Source organism: Ambystoma mexicanum, chromosome 6q (genome assembly GCF_040938575.1).
Source record: "Ambystoma mexicanum isolate Mex_15411 chromosome 6q, UKY_AmexF1_1, whole genome shotgun sequence".
NCBI lineage: Eukaryota > Metazoa > Chordata > Amphibia > Caudata > Ambystomatidae > Ambystoma > Ambystoma mexicanum.
Genome location: NC_090937.1, coordinates 203672569 through 203687239, shown reverse-complemented (window position 1 = coordinate 203687239; position 14671 = coordinate 203672569). Strand labels below are relative to the sequence as shown.

Sequence of the window (14671 nt, the reverse complement as noted above, 5' to 3'; positions counted from 1 at the left end):
GGGGTCTAACCTCTCTCCCTGACTGTTCAACCAATACTTGACACTTCTTTTTGACCGCATTGCCGCTCTCTGCCCCAACTTTCAGTGCCATGCGGATGACACGGAGCTCATTTTCAGGCTACCCTCGGCCACCTCCTCTCCATCTCTCATCAATGACTGTCTGTCTGCTATCCAGGAGTGGTGTGCCGCCAATGACCTCTACCTTAATGCCAGTAAGACTGAGATTCTCCTTATCGGCACACCCACTCCCTCCTCTCCTGTCTCTCTCTGGCCGGCCTCTCTTGGCCCTCTTCCTGCTCATACTTGGGAGGCTAAAAACCTCAGGGTCATCTTCGACTCCACACTCTCCTTCTCTCCTCACATCTCTGACGTCTCTAAGAAGTCACACTACCAGCTGCACCTCCTCAGAGGTGTTCTTCCCTTCCTCTCCTTCCCCAAGAAGCTCACTGTCTCCCAAGCTCTGTTTCTCTCTAGGCTGGATTACTGCCACAGCCTCTTTCTAAATCTGCTTGCCTCTTCTCTCAGCCCTCTGCAACATATCCAGAACAGGACTGCAAGACTTGTCCTTGGCCACAAGCCCTGGGAGCGCATTTCTCCAGGACTGAAATCTCTGCACTGGCTCCCAGTGGCTGCAAGGATTAAGTTCAAAACTCTCTGTATTGTCCACAAGGCTTTCTGGGGCCTCGGGGCCTCAATACCTTCAACTCTCTCTTCCTAAATATCTTCCTTCTCGAGCCCTGCATTCATCCACCTCCAACACCCTCAGGCTCAGTTGCTTCTCCAAGCAACGAGTTGGTGGTGGATCTCTTTCCTCGGCGGGGGCCTCCCTCTGGAACAGCCTCCCTGCCTCCCTGAAACTAAAGGAGAACCATCTCCACTTCCAGAAACACCTCAAAACCTTTCTCTGTGCTTCTGCATTTTCTCCTACTCTCCCCTGCTGACCTCCTGACTGAAACTGCACTGGTTACCTGGCCACCCTCTGATCTCGGACCCAGGTCCCTTCCCCGCCAGTCACACACACCTGCACTGCCTGCCTGGCAGCCCCGCACTTGGGACTGTTCCTGTATCCCTACAGTCCTACCACCAGCACTTGACACCTGATTTCTGCACTTTGTACTTGCCACCTGCTGGCCATTACTTACTTTGTGATTACTTATTCCCTTGTACTGCACTATCCCGTTCCCCCCCTGCACTTTGCTTTCCCCCTTCCCATGCACTTGCGCAATCTGAATGACACCTAGCCTAATAGGATCGCTGTCTGTCCTCCCTTTGTTCCTCCTCCCTTGCCTCGTCGCGCCTTTAAACACTTATGTGTAGGCGCATTATAAATGCCATATCATATTCATTATGGTACACAGAATCTGGAAGTTCAGCTTTTCAATCGCCTTGAATAGTATGCCCTTTAGTAATCTTTGTACAATGTAACTCTGATGTATTCCTAAATGCGCGTTTCTGAGACTTAATGCACTTTAAAGTAGTAAGAGACGTACTTATGTGTTAACTGGGTCCTGTGAAGTGAATGTATAGGTTTCTTTTCTTATATAGATGCTCCATTTTGTGTGGTTGCACTTGAATATAGCATATCACATGCACTTAAATTCGTATCAAGCATGGAGATACATCTTTGTGGACCCTGCACTTTGTCTTTGGCAATTTTCTAATAGTCTGTTGGCTCTCTGCTTTTTATTTTTAAGGTACAGAATGGAAGAATATCTGAACTCCAGTTCCTCAATTGTGCGTCCGCCTGAGCAGCTGAATTTCAATAAAAGTCTCAACAGAATGATGGGAGATTATAACATTTCCTATATCGACTTCTACCTGCACGGGCCACCAGTGTCTGCGGCCTTCATCATCTCCTACCTCTTCATATTCCTTCTCTGCATGCTGGGCAATGGTCTGGTCTGCTTCATCGTTCTGACCAGCAAGCACATGCGCACGGTCACCAACCTCTTCATCTTGAACCTGGCGATTAGCGACCTGCTGGTTGGGATTTTCTGCATGCCAACAACACTTCTGGACAATATCATTGCAGGTATGTTGTAAATCATTAAGCCTTTGAAAAATCTTCCATTGGTTGGAGATGAAATTAAATGTGCTCTGGCAGACCGATGCCAGGGGCATTAGTTACAACACATTTACTTTCACCCCTGTACCTTTCACCCATGTAGAGGGACATAGTGTTTTAGATCGTTTCCAGAAGCCACTACAGGACCTCTTTGAAGTTGTTGATGCCTTATATTACCCTGGAGTCCCTTAGATCATTTCCAGAAGCCACTACAGGACCTCTTTGAAGATGTTGATGCCTTATATTACCCTGGAGTCCCTACACTACACTTCACATAATAGAACATGTGGTCCAATCACTTCCATTCTATATCTCGCTAGATTCATTTGAAAAAAACAACCTGTTCAAGACCAGTTACATACCTATTTCAAGGACTGCCAATCCATGATCCTGCTTCATGTGGGACTCTGACTGGGCAGGGGAAGCAAGCCAGTGCTGATGGCAATCCAAGATGACATCAAGTACCAAGGAGGATTAGCCATCCTGATACACTGTTATTGCCCCTTTAAGAGAGAATAAGCAGAAGGGACACTGTCCTGATCAGGAGCACACATATTGTAACACTTAACACAAGCAATAGCACTGCCATTTCATTGCTTAGCAACCACTTCGGGAGTTTCTCAGGGAACAGCTCTACCTGGCTTGCTCGTTAACATGTACATATACCTGTTGATCCACTTGGGAAGCTTGAACCAATGGGATGTGCAGGTGATACCCAAATTCGAACAGCCCTGCATCAGACAACCTCACCGTTACTGACTATTGGATGACTTTTAGGGCCTGGTTCATGGAAGTGTTTTATGATGGCGCAATCCCATACGAAAACTTTCTGTGAATCAGGGCCTTAATCAGTTGCAATTAAACCCAAATAACACAAAATCATGATCCGTGGACCGAATGTGTGAACTCCAGAATTGGGGCTGCTCCATCCTGTGGTATTTTCATATCATGCTAAGCAGATTGAGAACGTGAGTGTTAGCACAACACGATATAGATTTGCCTCTGGCCCAACTCAGCCCTTTGTTCTTCCAAGGATGGTGAGTCCATCTCGTGCCTAGAAACACTTGTGTACAAGCATATTGTAAATGACTTATCATATCATAAAGTGGCATTACATATGGCAATAACAGCCATTAGGATGGTGCCTAGAAGTGGAAGAAATCTGACATAAAACCCTGAATGTAAACCTGCTCCATGGCTAGCATTGCTGCTCCAACTAAGACCACTGAGACAAATGTTGAAGTGTATTTGCAAATCCAACTGGTCAAATAATAGCCGTGTTATTATGCCTCCCTAAAAACACCTTAAATAGATTGTAAATGGTTTCATTACCTGATGTTAGAATATTCCCCAATTGCCTTCAATGCACTTCCTCCAGTGAATCATTATGTGGTCCTCATTGGCAGCGTATCGCGCACAGGGTAATGCTATACCACATGCCAAAAAGCACACACTACTGATTCAAACCTCCAACCCTACTTAGGGTGTCCTGTATTAGAGCAGAAGGCAAGTACCGTTTATTCTTTGGGCTCAAAAGTAGAGCATCCTTCCTCTATATAACTAAACAAGGGTACCTGAATGGGTCACCATCTATCAGGCTCTCATAACATATTATACAACCAATGATCAAGACCAGTAGTACAAAACAGAACTTGTACCCTTATTTAATTTCAGGAAAAATTACATCATCTGCTTTTGTTAGATTTAAAACCAATGCAAAATACCATTTCTTAATTATATACAAAATACACTTGATATCACAATACTGAACAATTCATGTTCCTGAGTACATGCGTATCTAGCACGTCATACACATACATCTCTTGATCAACATACACCTTGCAGAGAACAATGCCCTATCCGGTCCATTAGCCCGGATGACATACTATGCAACACCACTACTCAGTGGAACAACCACCTATCACTAATGACATAATTGTGCCTATTTCTAATGACATTTATGTCAGATACCGTGCATCCTAGGGCCTTGAAACATGGCCTTGAATATGGTTTACGAGTTCAACGGCAGGCATTATCTCGCAAAAATCCTCTGGAAAAGTAATTTCACCTGATGCGCCCAAAAATGTGCAAACTTCTGGAATGCTACCTGCCTTCACCTTCGCCTCTCAAGTCCATTCGTCTCTCATACATTTTGTGTTTCCCTTCCGGGTGAACATGGTTTACGGCTTCATCGGCAGACCACAAAGCCACAAACACATTTTGACTTTTGTTAAAATCCGAGGAAAGGGATGGGGTGTCCAAATTTTATGTAGCCAGTAATATCCGGAGCGTCCTAACATGTAAGTATGCACAATTTGGTGCGGATTGGTGAAATGGTGTGGAATTGTATAAGGAACAATGCTTCACATAGCCACAAACCCACCCATTTTGACTTTTGCTGAAATCTGGAGAAAGGGGTGGGGTGTCAAGATGTAATGTAGCAAGTAATGTCTACATGGCCCTAACAGGATAACTATACAAAATATGGTGAAGATTGGTGAAACAGTGTGGAATTGTATAAGAACAACGCTTCACTAATACACAAACCCACAAACACATTTTGACTTTTGCTGAAATCCTGGGAAAGGGGTGGGGTGTCTAATGTCATGTAGCCAGTAATGACTAGAGGCTCCTAACAGGTAAGTATGCAAAACTTGGCGCAGATTGGTGAAACGGTATGGAATTGTATATGGAACAATGCTTCACATCACAAACCCACACTGAACTTTTGACTTTAATACATATGTAGATGTGTAGGCCTTTCTACTCATGCATTCCATCATGCTTGGTAGTCAGCTGAATGTTGCGCTTTAGAAATAACATAAAATAAGGAGGCACATTTGTCTTGTAACTTCTGGCCTGCTTTCCTTTCCTCATGCATGATGATCCACCGCAGCTCAAGCATCATGGTCCTCTCATTCCATATAATTCCCTAGTCCGGGCCTGCCCCAGGCCTGGGCAATCTGTGTCATTGTCCATGGCCCTGCTCTCGTGGATACCTTATATGCACCAGCAGGCTTGTGTAAACACCTCTATCCCAAGTGATACACTTTCAATGATAATGGGTCTGCATTGTTCCTGGCATGAGACTGTTTTTCTGCATGTTGTAGGGAGGATGCAGTGTCTCATCTCTCAATGCTCTCTGCCTCACTGGAGACAAATAGCTCCCTACACCCCACCTCCCGAGCAACCCTGCATAAGCTGCATGACAGGTTCAACAGTACACTATTTTATGGAGATGACTTGCAAAGGATTACAATCATGATATGATATGATATTTTATTTATAGCGTGGCTATACACAAGTGTTTCAAGGCGCGACTAGGCAATGGGGAACAAGGGAGGACAAGACAACGATCTTACTAGGCCAAGTGACATTGAGATTGTGCAAGTGCGGGGGAGAGGGAAGGGGAAAAGTGCCAGGGGAAGCGGGGGAGGAGAAGTGCGAGACATAGGATCAAGACATGGAAAAAAGAGTGCAGCCAACAGGTGGCTGTGCAGGGGTTAAATGCAAACAAAAGTCTGGGTCTGTGGTTCAGAGGATAGCCAGGCAACCAGTACATTATCGGACAGGTGATCAGCAGGGAAGTGGAAGAAAGAAGGCAGAAGCAAAGAGGAAAGTCTTGAGCTGCTTCCGGAACTGGAGATGGTTCTGCTTAAGTTTCAAAGAGGCAGGGAGGCTGTTCCAGAGGGAAGTACCGGACGAAGAGAGAAATCTGCCCCCAACTCGGTGCTTAGAAAAGCGACTGACCCTCAGGGAGTTGTAGGTGGAAGAGCGAAGAGCTAGAGAAGGAAGATACTTCTGAAGAGAAAGCTGGAGGTGCTTTGGTCACAGGCCCCAGAAGGCATTGTGGACAATGTAAAGGGTCTTGAATTTGATATTTGCAACCACTGCGAGCCAATGGAGAGATTTCCGTGCTGGAGAGATACAATCCCTGGGCTTGAGGCCAAGGACAAGTCTCACAGTCCTGTTCTGGAAGCATTGCAGAGGACAGAGAGTAGAGGAGGGTAGATTTACAAAGAGGCTATTACAGTAGTCAAGCCTAGAGAGAAGCAGAGCTCTGGAGACAGTGAGCTTCTGGGGGAATTAGAGGAAAGGAAGAATACCTCTGGGGAGGTGCAGTTGGTAGTTTGACTTCTTAGAGACATCGGAAATGTGAGGGGAGAAGGAGAGTGTGAAGTCGAAGATAACCCCAAAGTTCTTAGCCTCACAGGTGGGAGCAGGAGGAGGGACAAGGGAGGCCGCAACAGAGTGGCAGCAAAGGGGGATGCAGGTGTGCTGATGAGGAGGATCTCTGTCTTACTGGCATTCAGGCAGAGATCACTGGTGTCGCACCACTCCTAGATTGCAGACAGACAATCAGGGATGAGAAAAGGAGATGAGGCGGCAGAGGGGAGCCTGAAGGCAAGCTGGGTGTCATCTGCATAGCACTGGAAGTTGGAGCAGAGAGCAGCAATACAAAGGGCGAGAGTTGTCAGGTATTGGTTGAACAACCAATGAGAAAGGTTAGACCCCTGGGGAACACCACAGGTGGAGAGAGAGATAGAAGTGGGGAAGGACCCAAGTTGTACCTGGGAGGGTCAGTCAAAGAGGAAAGAAGTCAGCCAGACCAGAGCCTGATCAGTGATACCCAGATTATCAGGGAGCCAAATCATGAGAAAGCATTGAAACAAAATAGAAACCCTTTGAGAAATAGGATAAGCAAAAATAGTACAAGTTCAGCAATATTTTCCCCTATCTTGAATATAAGACTACAAATATCAGAAAGCAATTAAGAGGAATGCAAAAGAAATTGCCTGTGGATTTTGTACATGTACTTTAAAGACTTAAACACTCACAACAGAACATCATCTGTGAAAGCGTAGCCTAGTTGTTCTGCATTGTGTATTACGATGTGTGTACTTTTTTGAATCATCTCCATAAAATAGTGTACTGATGAAAGCCAATCATGGAGGGGAAAGGAGTGGACAAGTGGGTTACAATCTAGCAAGGTACAGGGATGTGGGAACGGAGGTTGCTGGACAGGAGAGATTGTTTGCCTTGCCCCAACAGTGTGCTAATGTTTTTACAGTTCAATGTCCTGCATATTTGCTACTCTCTCCATTAATTAGGCTTTGCTTCATGTGCAACATAAGACAATCCTGCAATAGAGCTACATTGCACTATATGCCCCACCTGACTCCCTTTGAACATGCGGTCAAAGCAGGATACATTTGTAAGTTATGTAGCTCACCTTATCTTTTAATAACCTTGTAAAATTCTATTATTAACTTGAGTTGAGCAGGGGCTCTTTGGTGCTCACGTTCCGAGTATGGAGGCTGGGTTCTCTATCTCCCAGCATTACTTGCTCTGTGCACATTCTGATTGCACTACCCAAATGCGAAAATAGTCTTAACTGGCCTGCGTCAGCCTCATTAGCCCTGTTTGTGGTCTGGTGTGATGGTCGGTGTGGAACGCTGCATGCCTGCTTCTCTGTCCCTTTCTGGAAGCACGACCCGTGAGATTGTTAGATTCGATTACCTCATCATGAGAAATATTTCATTCAGTTACATGATTGCACAGACATATGATAAGGCCACTCTTTTGGGACTAAACAACAATTATGGTAAGAAAACGCTCCGGCCACTTAAAAAGATCATGGACTTAGGGCTACAGAATAGTTTGCATATTAATTTCAGTCAAGTGTTATCTCCGGTAATACCTATATTGAAAGCGGCTTTGAATGTCAGTTCTGAAGTTGCTCATGCAACTGAAATTCATGAATTTATCGAGGAACACAAACTTTATGTGTTTTTTATTGTAGAAGCATGGTTCACAGACACTTCACTGGCATCCTTTCATGGTGGTCTAGTGCCTGAATGATATTTAATTCAATTTATAATCCATGTTGGCAAGAAGGGAGGTGGTATAACTGTAATGTATAGATCTACAGTAAACTTCTTTCACCTTCAGTAATTAAAGTGGAGTGAATTCTCACCAGTTGGTCAGATGGTTGTCTGGATCTCACTTACTTCTTCTGCACTGATAGGCCTCTCTCCCACCATAGAGGTCTCTCAAACCTAGCAGGGGTTCTGTCTCCAAGCCGCATTGTATGATGTTTAGATTGCATGGTTAGGCCTCTCTCCCACAGTACAGGTCTGTCAAATCCAGCAGGGGTTCTCTCTCTAAACTGCATTGTGTGATGTTTAGATTGCACTGATAGGACACTCTCCCACTATACAGGTCTCTCAAATAATATAACTGCGCTTAGTTCAATACTCTATCAATCCCGGAAACCCACCACAACCTAACTCAATAAAGCCCCATTCCAGCAGACTGTTAACACCCTAATCCCCCCGACAGTGCACCCTTAGGAAACACCCACTGACAGAAATGCAACACCGAGCCAGAGAACACACCAGTGTATCCAGAGAAGGAAAAACCGAGGTCACTGCGACTGCACAACACAGCATAGAGGACCAACTATCCTACAACGCCTGCACTTTAAATTGGAAAATGGCCCAATACAGAAAAGGACGCCGAGAAAGAGAACAAGATCGTGCAACAAGAGACGCGAACACACAACACCGACAGAACCCACAAGAAGCAGCCCCATTGGAAGGAAACACGCCTAACACAGCCATAACCGGAACAAAATCTACAAGAGAAAAATCCTTATACCTCACACCTTACCTCGCAAATATACGACCTCCTGTCAGAAGGAGGCATAGACATCCTATTTGTAACCGAAACATGGCTAGACGACAACTACAAGATCACCCTCAACAACTGCTTGCCTGAAGACTTCAAATGCATCCAAGCAAACAGGAAAACCAAAAGAGGGGGGGGGACTAGCGATCATCCACAAGGAACAACTGGCCATCAAAATGGAAGATCCACTAAACATCGATAAATGTGAATCCTTAATGCTACGACTTTCAGTAAACTCCAAAACCAACCTGAAATTCATACTGATATACAGACCACCAACCTACGATGCGACTTTCATAGATGCTTTCACGGAAGCAATCACCATCCTACCCATCAAGTACACTCATCTGATCATCCTCAGAGATTTCAATATCTGGTTCGACGAAGAAACCACAACCACACACAAATCCCTAACCGCCCAACTAGCAGCCATGAACCTACAACAACTAGTCAAAGGAGCAACCCACTCAGCAGGGCACACACTTGACGCAATCTTCGCCAACAAGGATCTCATCACCACGGCACCCCCAATTCAAATACTCTGGAGCGACCACCTCATCATTCCATTCATAATCACAACGGCCAGTCCAACAAAAAAGCAACAAGAAAAACTACCCATCATGATGAAAAGAAATTGGAGAACCATAAAAAACTCCAACCTAACCGAGCTCTTAGAACTCAGCAAACCACAAGCATCAACCATGGAAGAAGCAGACCTAGACAAAAAAGTTGCCCTACTTCATACCTGGATCGCAACAACCCTAGACGACATCGCCAAAGAAAAGCCCTTCACCCCATCACGTAGGAAAACAACAGCAAAATGGTTCAGCCCACTACTCAACGCATGAAAAGAAAAAAATGAAAACTAGAATCTGAATGGAGGACCAACAACACCACCGCAAACAAATTGAAATTCCTACAACAGATCCGCTCATATAAAAAGGAAATACAAAAAGCGAAGAGGAAACATTACGACAACCGAATCTTCAGAGCACCAAACGCTCAAAAAGAACTATTCAAAATCACAAACGAAATAAAAAACCCACCGGGCTGCAACAACACGCCAACTCCATCGATGAAACTTTGCGAAGACCTCGGAGACCACTTCAAAAACAAAATAACCTCCATCCAACACACCATACAACACAGACCAAGTGATCACAGCTCAACCCCCACAGACACCAACAAGGAATACGCAAACAAGCTACAAAACTTCCCAGAAATATCAGTTGAGCCTTTCGTCAAACTGGTAAACAAAAGCAACAAATCAGGCTCACCTGAAGACCCTTGCCCCCCAGACATATACAAAACAATTCTCAAACAAGGAACCCACATGGAATACCACAGGAACCTCCTCAACCTCTCAATCTCAACAGGTATAGTACCACAGGCCTTCAAATCAGCTTACATCAAGCCGCTACTCAAAGACACAACAGGAAACGTAGAGGACTTATCCAACTACAGACCCATCTCCAACATACCCTACATAGGCAAACTGCTAGAAACGGATGTCTACCAAATAACCCAAGAATTCTTAGAAGAGCATTGCGTACTAGACGAGGCACAAGTTGGTTTCAGACTTATGAGAGGAACAGAATCAGTTCTCCTCTCAATATGGGACGACCTAAAAACAAACGCAGGCTCGGACAACAGTACTGCCCTGATTCTCCTTGATCTGTCTGCAGCTTTCGACACTGTCAACCACGCCATCCTCATAAAGAGACTTGAAGGACTAGGGATAACAGACATTGCCCTACTATGGATCAAATCCTTCCTAACAAACAGAACAGAAACAGTATGGTTGAAACCTTTTAAATCCAAACCTAGAGACTCTACGTGTGGAGTACCACAAAGATCATCCTTCTCCCCGCTTCTATTCAACATCTACATGTACCTATTAATCAAACTCATCAAAAAACACGGCCTCACATGCTACAACTACGCCGACAATACTCAAACAATCTTCGACATAGAAGACACCCGAGAAGAAAACACCACACTAGAGACTTGCCTTTGTGACATATTCAACTGGATGAACCTCAACCATCTCAAAATCAACCCAGGCAAAACAGAGATAATGATTGTTTCAACAAAGGGAGGAGACATCAACTACATCGGCTGGCCAAGAGAGCTCGGCACCACACCAGAACCATCATCAACTGTAAAAAAAACCTAGGGGTCCTGATGGATAACAACCTCACTCTAGAGCCAAAAGTAAACTCGGTAATCAAGAAATGTTTGTTCCTCCTGCGAGCAGCAAAAAGGATCCTACCGTTCCTGTCGTTCGCCAACAAAACACTTACCATCATCGCTCTGATCATGTCCAGAGTAGACTATGCCAATAGCCTATACCTGGGCATGCCCGAACGACTTCTAAAAAAACTGCAACGCATACAAAATGCAGCAGCCAGACTCCTCCTCAAGCTACCCAGAAGAGAACACATCACACCCGCGCTAAAAATACTACACTTGCTACCACTAAAACAGCGAATAAAGTTCAAGTCCATGTGCATCATGCAAGAGCAATACACAAACAAGGCGCAGAATTCCTAAGCGACAAACTACGCCTACATCAACCGACTAGAACACTAAGATCAAGCACCGACATATGCCTGGAACCAAAACCCTACAACAGAAAAAAACTCGGAGAATCCTCTTTCTTTCACCAGTCACCCAAAACCTGGAACGACCTGCCTAAGAATATACGGAACACAACAAACCACCTAGCATTCAGGAAATTCCTCAAATCATGGCTCTTCACAGCGTAACCACAACAAAGAGGCACTAGAATGCCCAGACATTAAAACAACGATGAAAATAACTCCAACCTCGGCTACCCTCAAATTGGACAAACACTCAACCCAAAGAACCAACCACTCGATAGAGCATAAGATATCAAGGAAAATAGCCACTGAAAGAAGGCTCCAGAGACTGATCATATACTTAGAACCACATGAAAGCCCTCAAGTGACTCATCCACTCATACGTACCGGACGAACCATATCCAGACCGGCAGACGCACTTAGATAGAATTGTGAATATTAGCATGGCCACACTTAGATAGAATTGTGAATATTAGCCTGTGTCGCATCTAGATAGGACTTTGAATGTTAGCATGCCCACACTTAGATAGAAGTGTGAATATTAGCATGTCCACACTTGGATAGAATTGTGGCTATTAGCCAGCGTCGCATCTAGATAGGACTGTGAATGTTAGCATGCCCGCACTTGGGTGAAACCTGAATGTCAGCATGCCCACACTTGGATAGAGTTGTGAATATTGGCCTGCGTCGCATCTGGATGGTGTTAGCATGCCCGCACCTATGCGAAACCTGAAGACTAGCATATGCCACACTTAGAATTGTGAACAATAGCCTGTGTCGCATCTAGATAGGATTGATTGAAGGATAGCATGCCCGCGCCTAGGCGAAACGAGAATGTAAGCATGTGCCACACTTAGAATTGTGAACACCAGCCTTCGTAGCACCCGGATAAAATTGTGAATGTTAGCATGCCCACATCTAGACAGATTTCTAAACACTAGACTGCACCACATCTGGATGGGATTGTGAATGTTGGCATGCCCACACCTGGATGGAATTCTAGACATTGGCCTGCGCCGTATCTAGATAGGATTGTGAAGTGTCACACTTAGACAAAACTGTGAATGTTAGCATGCTAAAGGTCAGGTAACTTACTAACCAATATAAGCTCAAACTCTGCATACTTATCTCACTCAAAAAACTCACATAACCATCGCTCTCACAACAAGCTGCACGCACTTCACAACACTACAACAACACATAAGCCGGAGCAACAGCACATGCGGACTGACACCGATCCAATACCCGCAACAAAGCTCAGCACCCGGTGTATACCGAGTTGAAGCTGCCAACAGAACACCACTCCTCTCATTATCCTACTGCCTCTTCACCTTACTAACCCATCCCAGCTTATCGTTTACAGATCCGTCAGAGCGCCTGGGAACCAATTCCGTTGGTGACGGTGCGCGGTAGAAATACCTTTAACGTTTAACATTTAACATTTATAAAAATATTGTTTGGGTATAGAACTCCGGGACCGGCTAATGTCTTTTTGGATCACCTAAATTCTTTTCTGACAGTTAGTAAACACAGACCACCTCTTTTTCTGGCTGATTTTAATATTTGGTTAGATAGGAACTCTGGGAAATTGCAGGAAACCATCATTTGACACCACTGGATGTGTCTTCATCCCATAACAAAGGCCCCTGTTTGTTCTTCTTTGAAGGGGAACTAGTGTAGCGTTGGTCAATACCTTTCCGTTTGTGTGGTCTGAACATTTTGCTCTGATGTTTTCATTTATTCATCATACCAAGAACAAACCTCTGTCTAGCGACAATTCTGCATTGTTTTTTCGGAAGGCGAAAGACTTCGCTGAAATATCAGGAACAAAAGTAAAACAAACATTAGATACTATAGATTCCTTCTCACATTTTGCAGAGTTTTTTGTTCAGGGTGTGACCGTTATGTGGCACAGCTGAAACCAAAAAAGTTATAAATATCAAAGCTGTGGTCCTCTTAAATTCTGATGACCGCATGTAAACATATGAGGACTATGGAACAGAAATTGGGGAAATGCAGAACTGCTGATTGGGCCTTTAAAGTTAAATTGGCTTTGAAGGAATATAAAGTAGTGATCTTTAAAGAAAAGTCTGATTATTTACATGACAAAATTGATAGAGCCAAAAATCAACCGAAAGAACTGTTTTCCGTTATCTCTAAATGTTGTCATGGGAGCTGTTTGGGAATACATCCAACGCCCCCAGCATGCACAGAGATACAAACTTTGAAAGTCCCTCTGAAGAAACACAAGGCATATCAAAACAGCCCTATGCATGTAGAAGTCCCTGTGTAGGCCCAAAATGTGCTAGCAACCATGCTTCAGGAAGCAGTTTCCCCAAGGGACAAGTAAACTATAACTTGCAGACAATGTACATTAGTATAACCACATACCCCTACCAAGTATCGTAGCATTTAATATTAGTGAAGGAACCATTGGAGGCACTTATAATGATAGAAAATCAAGAAGAGCCTTTTACACCAATTGCAAAGATGATACATAAGTAGGCCACAAGACAAATTCAGCAATCTCTGAAGTTTAAAAATCCTCATGAATAAGCAGAACATATCAGCCAGGCCCGGCAAAGAAGCACCCACATATAACTTCCCACAGCGAGACTGAATGCACACATTGATTGGTAAAGGCAGAAAGGCAAATACATTCTCAAGCCTGAATTTTGTTAGTGAGGTAATGCAAAAGCAGTAACAGACCCCAGAGTTAAGGATTACATACTGCACACGGATTGGTTGAGACACATCAGCTAAGACATGTTCCTAAGCCTGTGTTCAAAAGATATATAACAAATTATGTTCCTAGTCAGCACATCGAAACGCATCACAATGAAGGTCACATGCGGGCAAGGGTGAAGCAATGGGTGTACATGTCCAGAAAGAATGACCAAGGAACAACACTGCCCTCTGTTGGAAAACCATCACTGAAAGAGATCTAATCACTAAGACAGGAACCATACAAGAATCGATTAGGCAATAATGGCTTTCATGGAAATGTATGAATAAACCTAACAGCACACACAAGATGCTAATATATATATATATATATATATATATATATATATATATATATATATATATATATATATATATATATATATATATATATATTCATATCATTAGAAGTGAATGAAGTTCTCAGATCTATCTCAATAAGGCCTACCAGAACATGCTACACCAACCAATTTACTGTACCGCCTATCAACAGAGCCAATGCAGGAGGGATAGGCTTCCCATATCTAGCCCCCAAGCTCTGGAATGCTCTCCCCACTGCCCTCAGAGCAGAAACTACTATCCCTGCCTT

The 14671-nt window shown here is 44.1% G+C and overlaps 1 protein-coding gene across 2 annotated transcripts in view; it reads left to right on the top strand.

The window, feature by feature from the left end:
* Nucleotides 1-14671, top strand: part of LOC138515885 (neuropeptide FF receptor 2-like) — a 620178-nt gene that overhangs the window by 474322 nt on the left and 131185 nt on the right. For both annotated transcript variants that reach the window (XM_069630644.1, XM_069630643.1), the window contains one exon: nt 1695-2032. In XM_069630644.1, the coding sequence (XP_069486745.1) occupies nt 1702-2032 (331 nt within the window). In that variant the 5' untranslated portion in view covers nt 1695-1701. The remainder of the gene's footprint in view (nt 1-1694; nt 2033-14671) is intronic.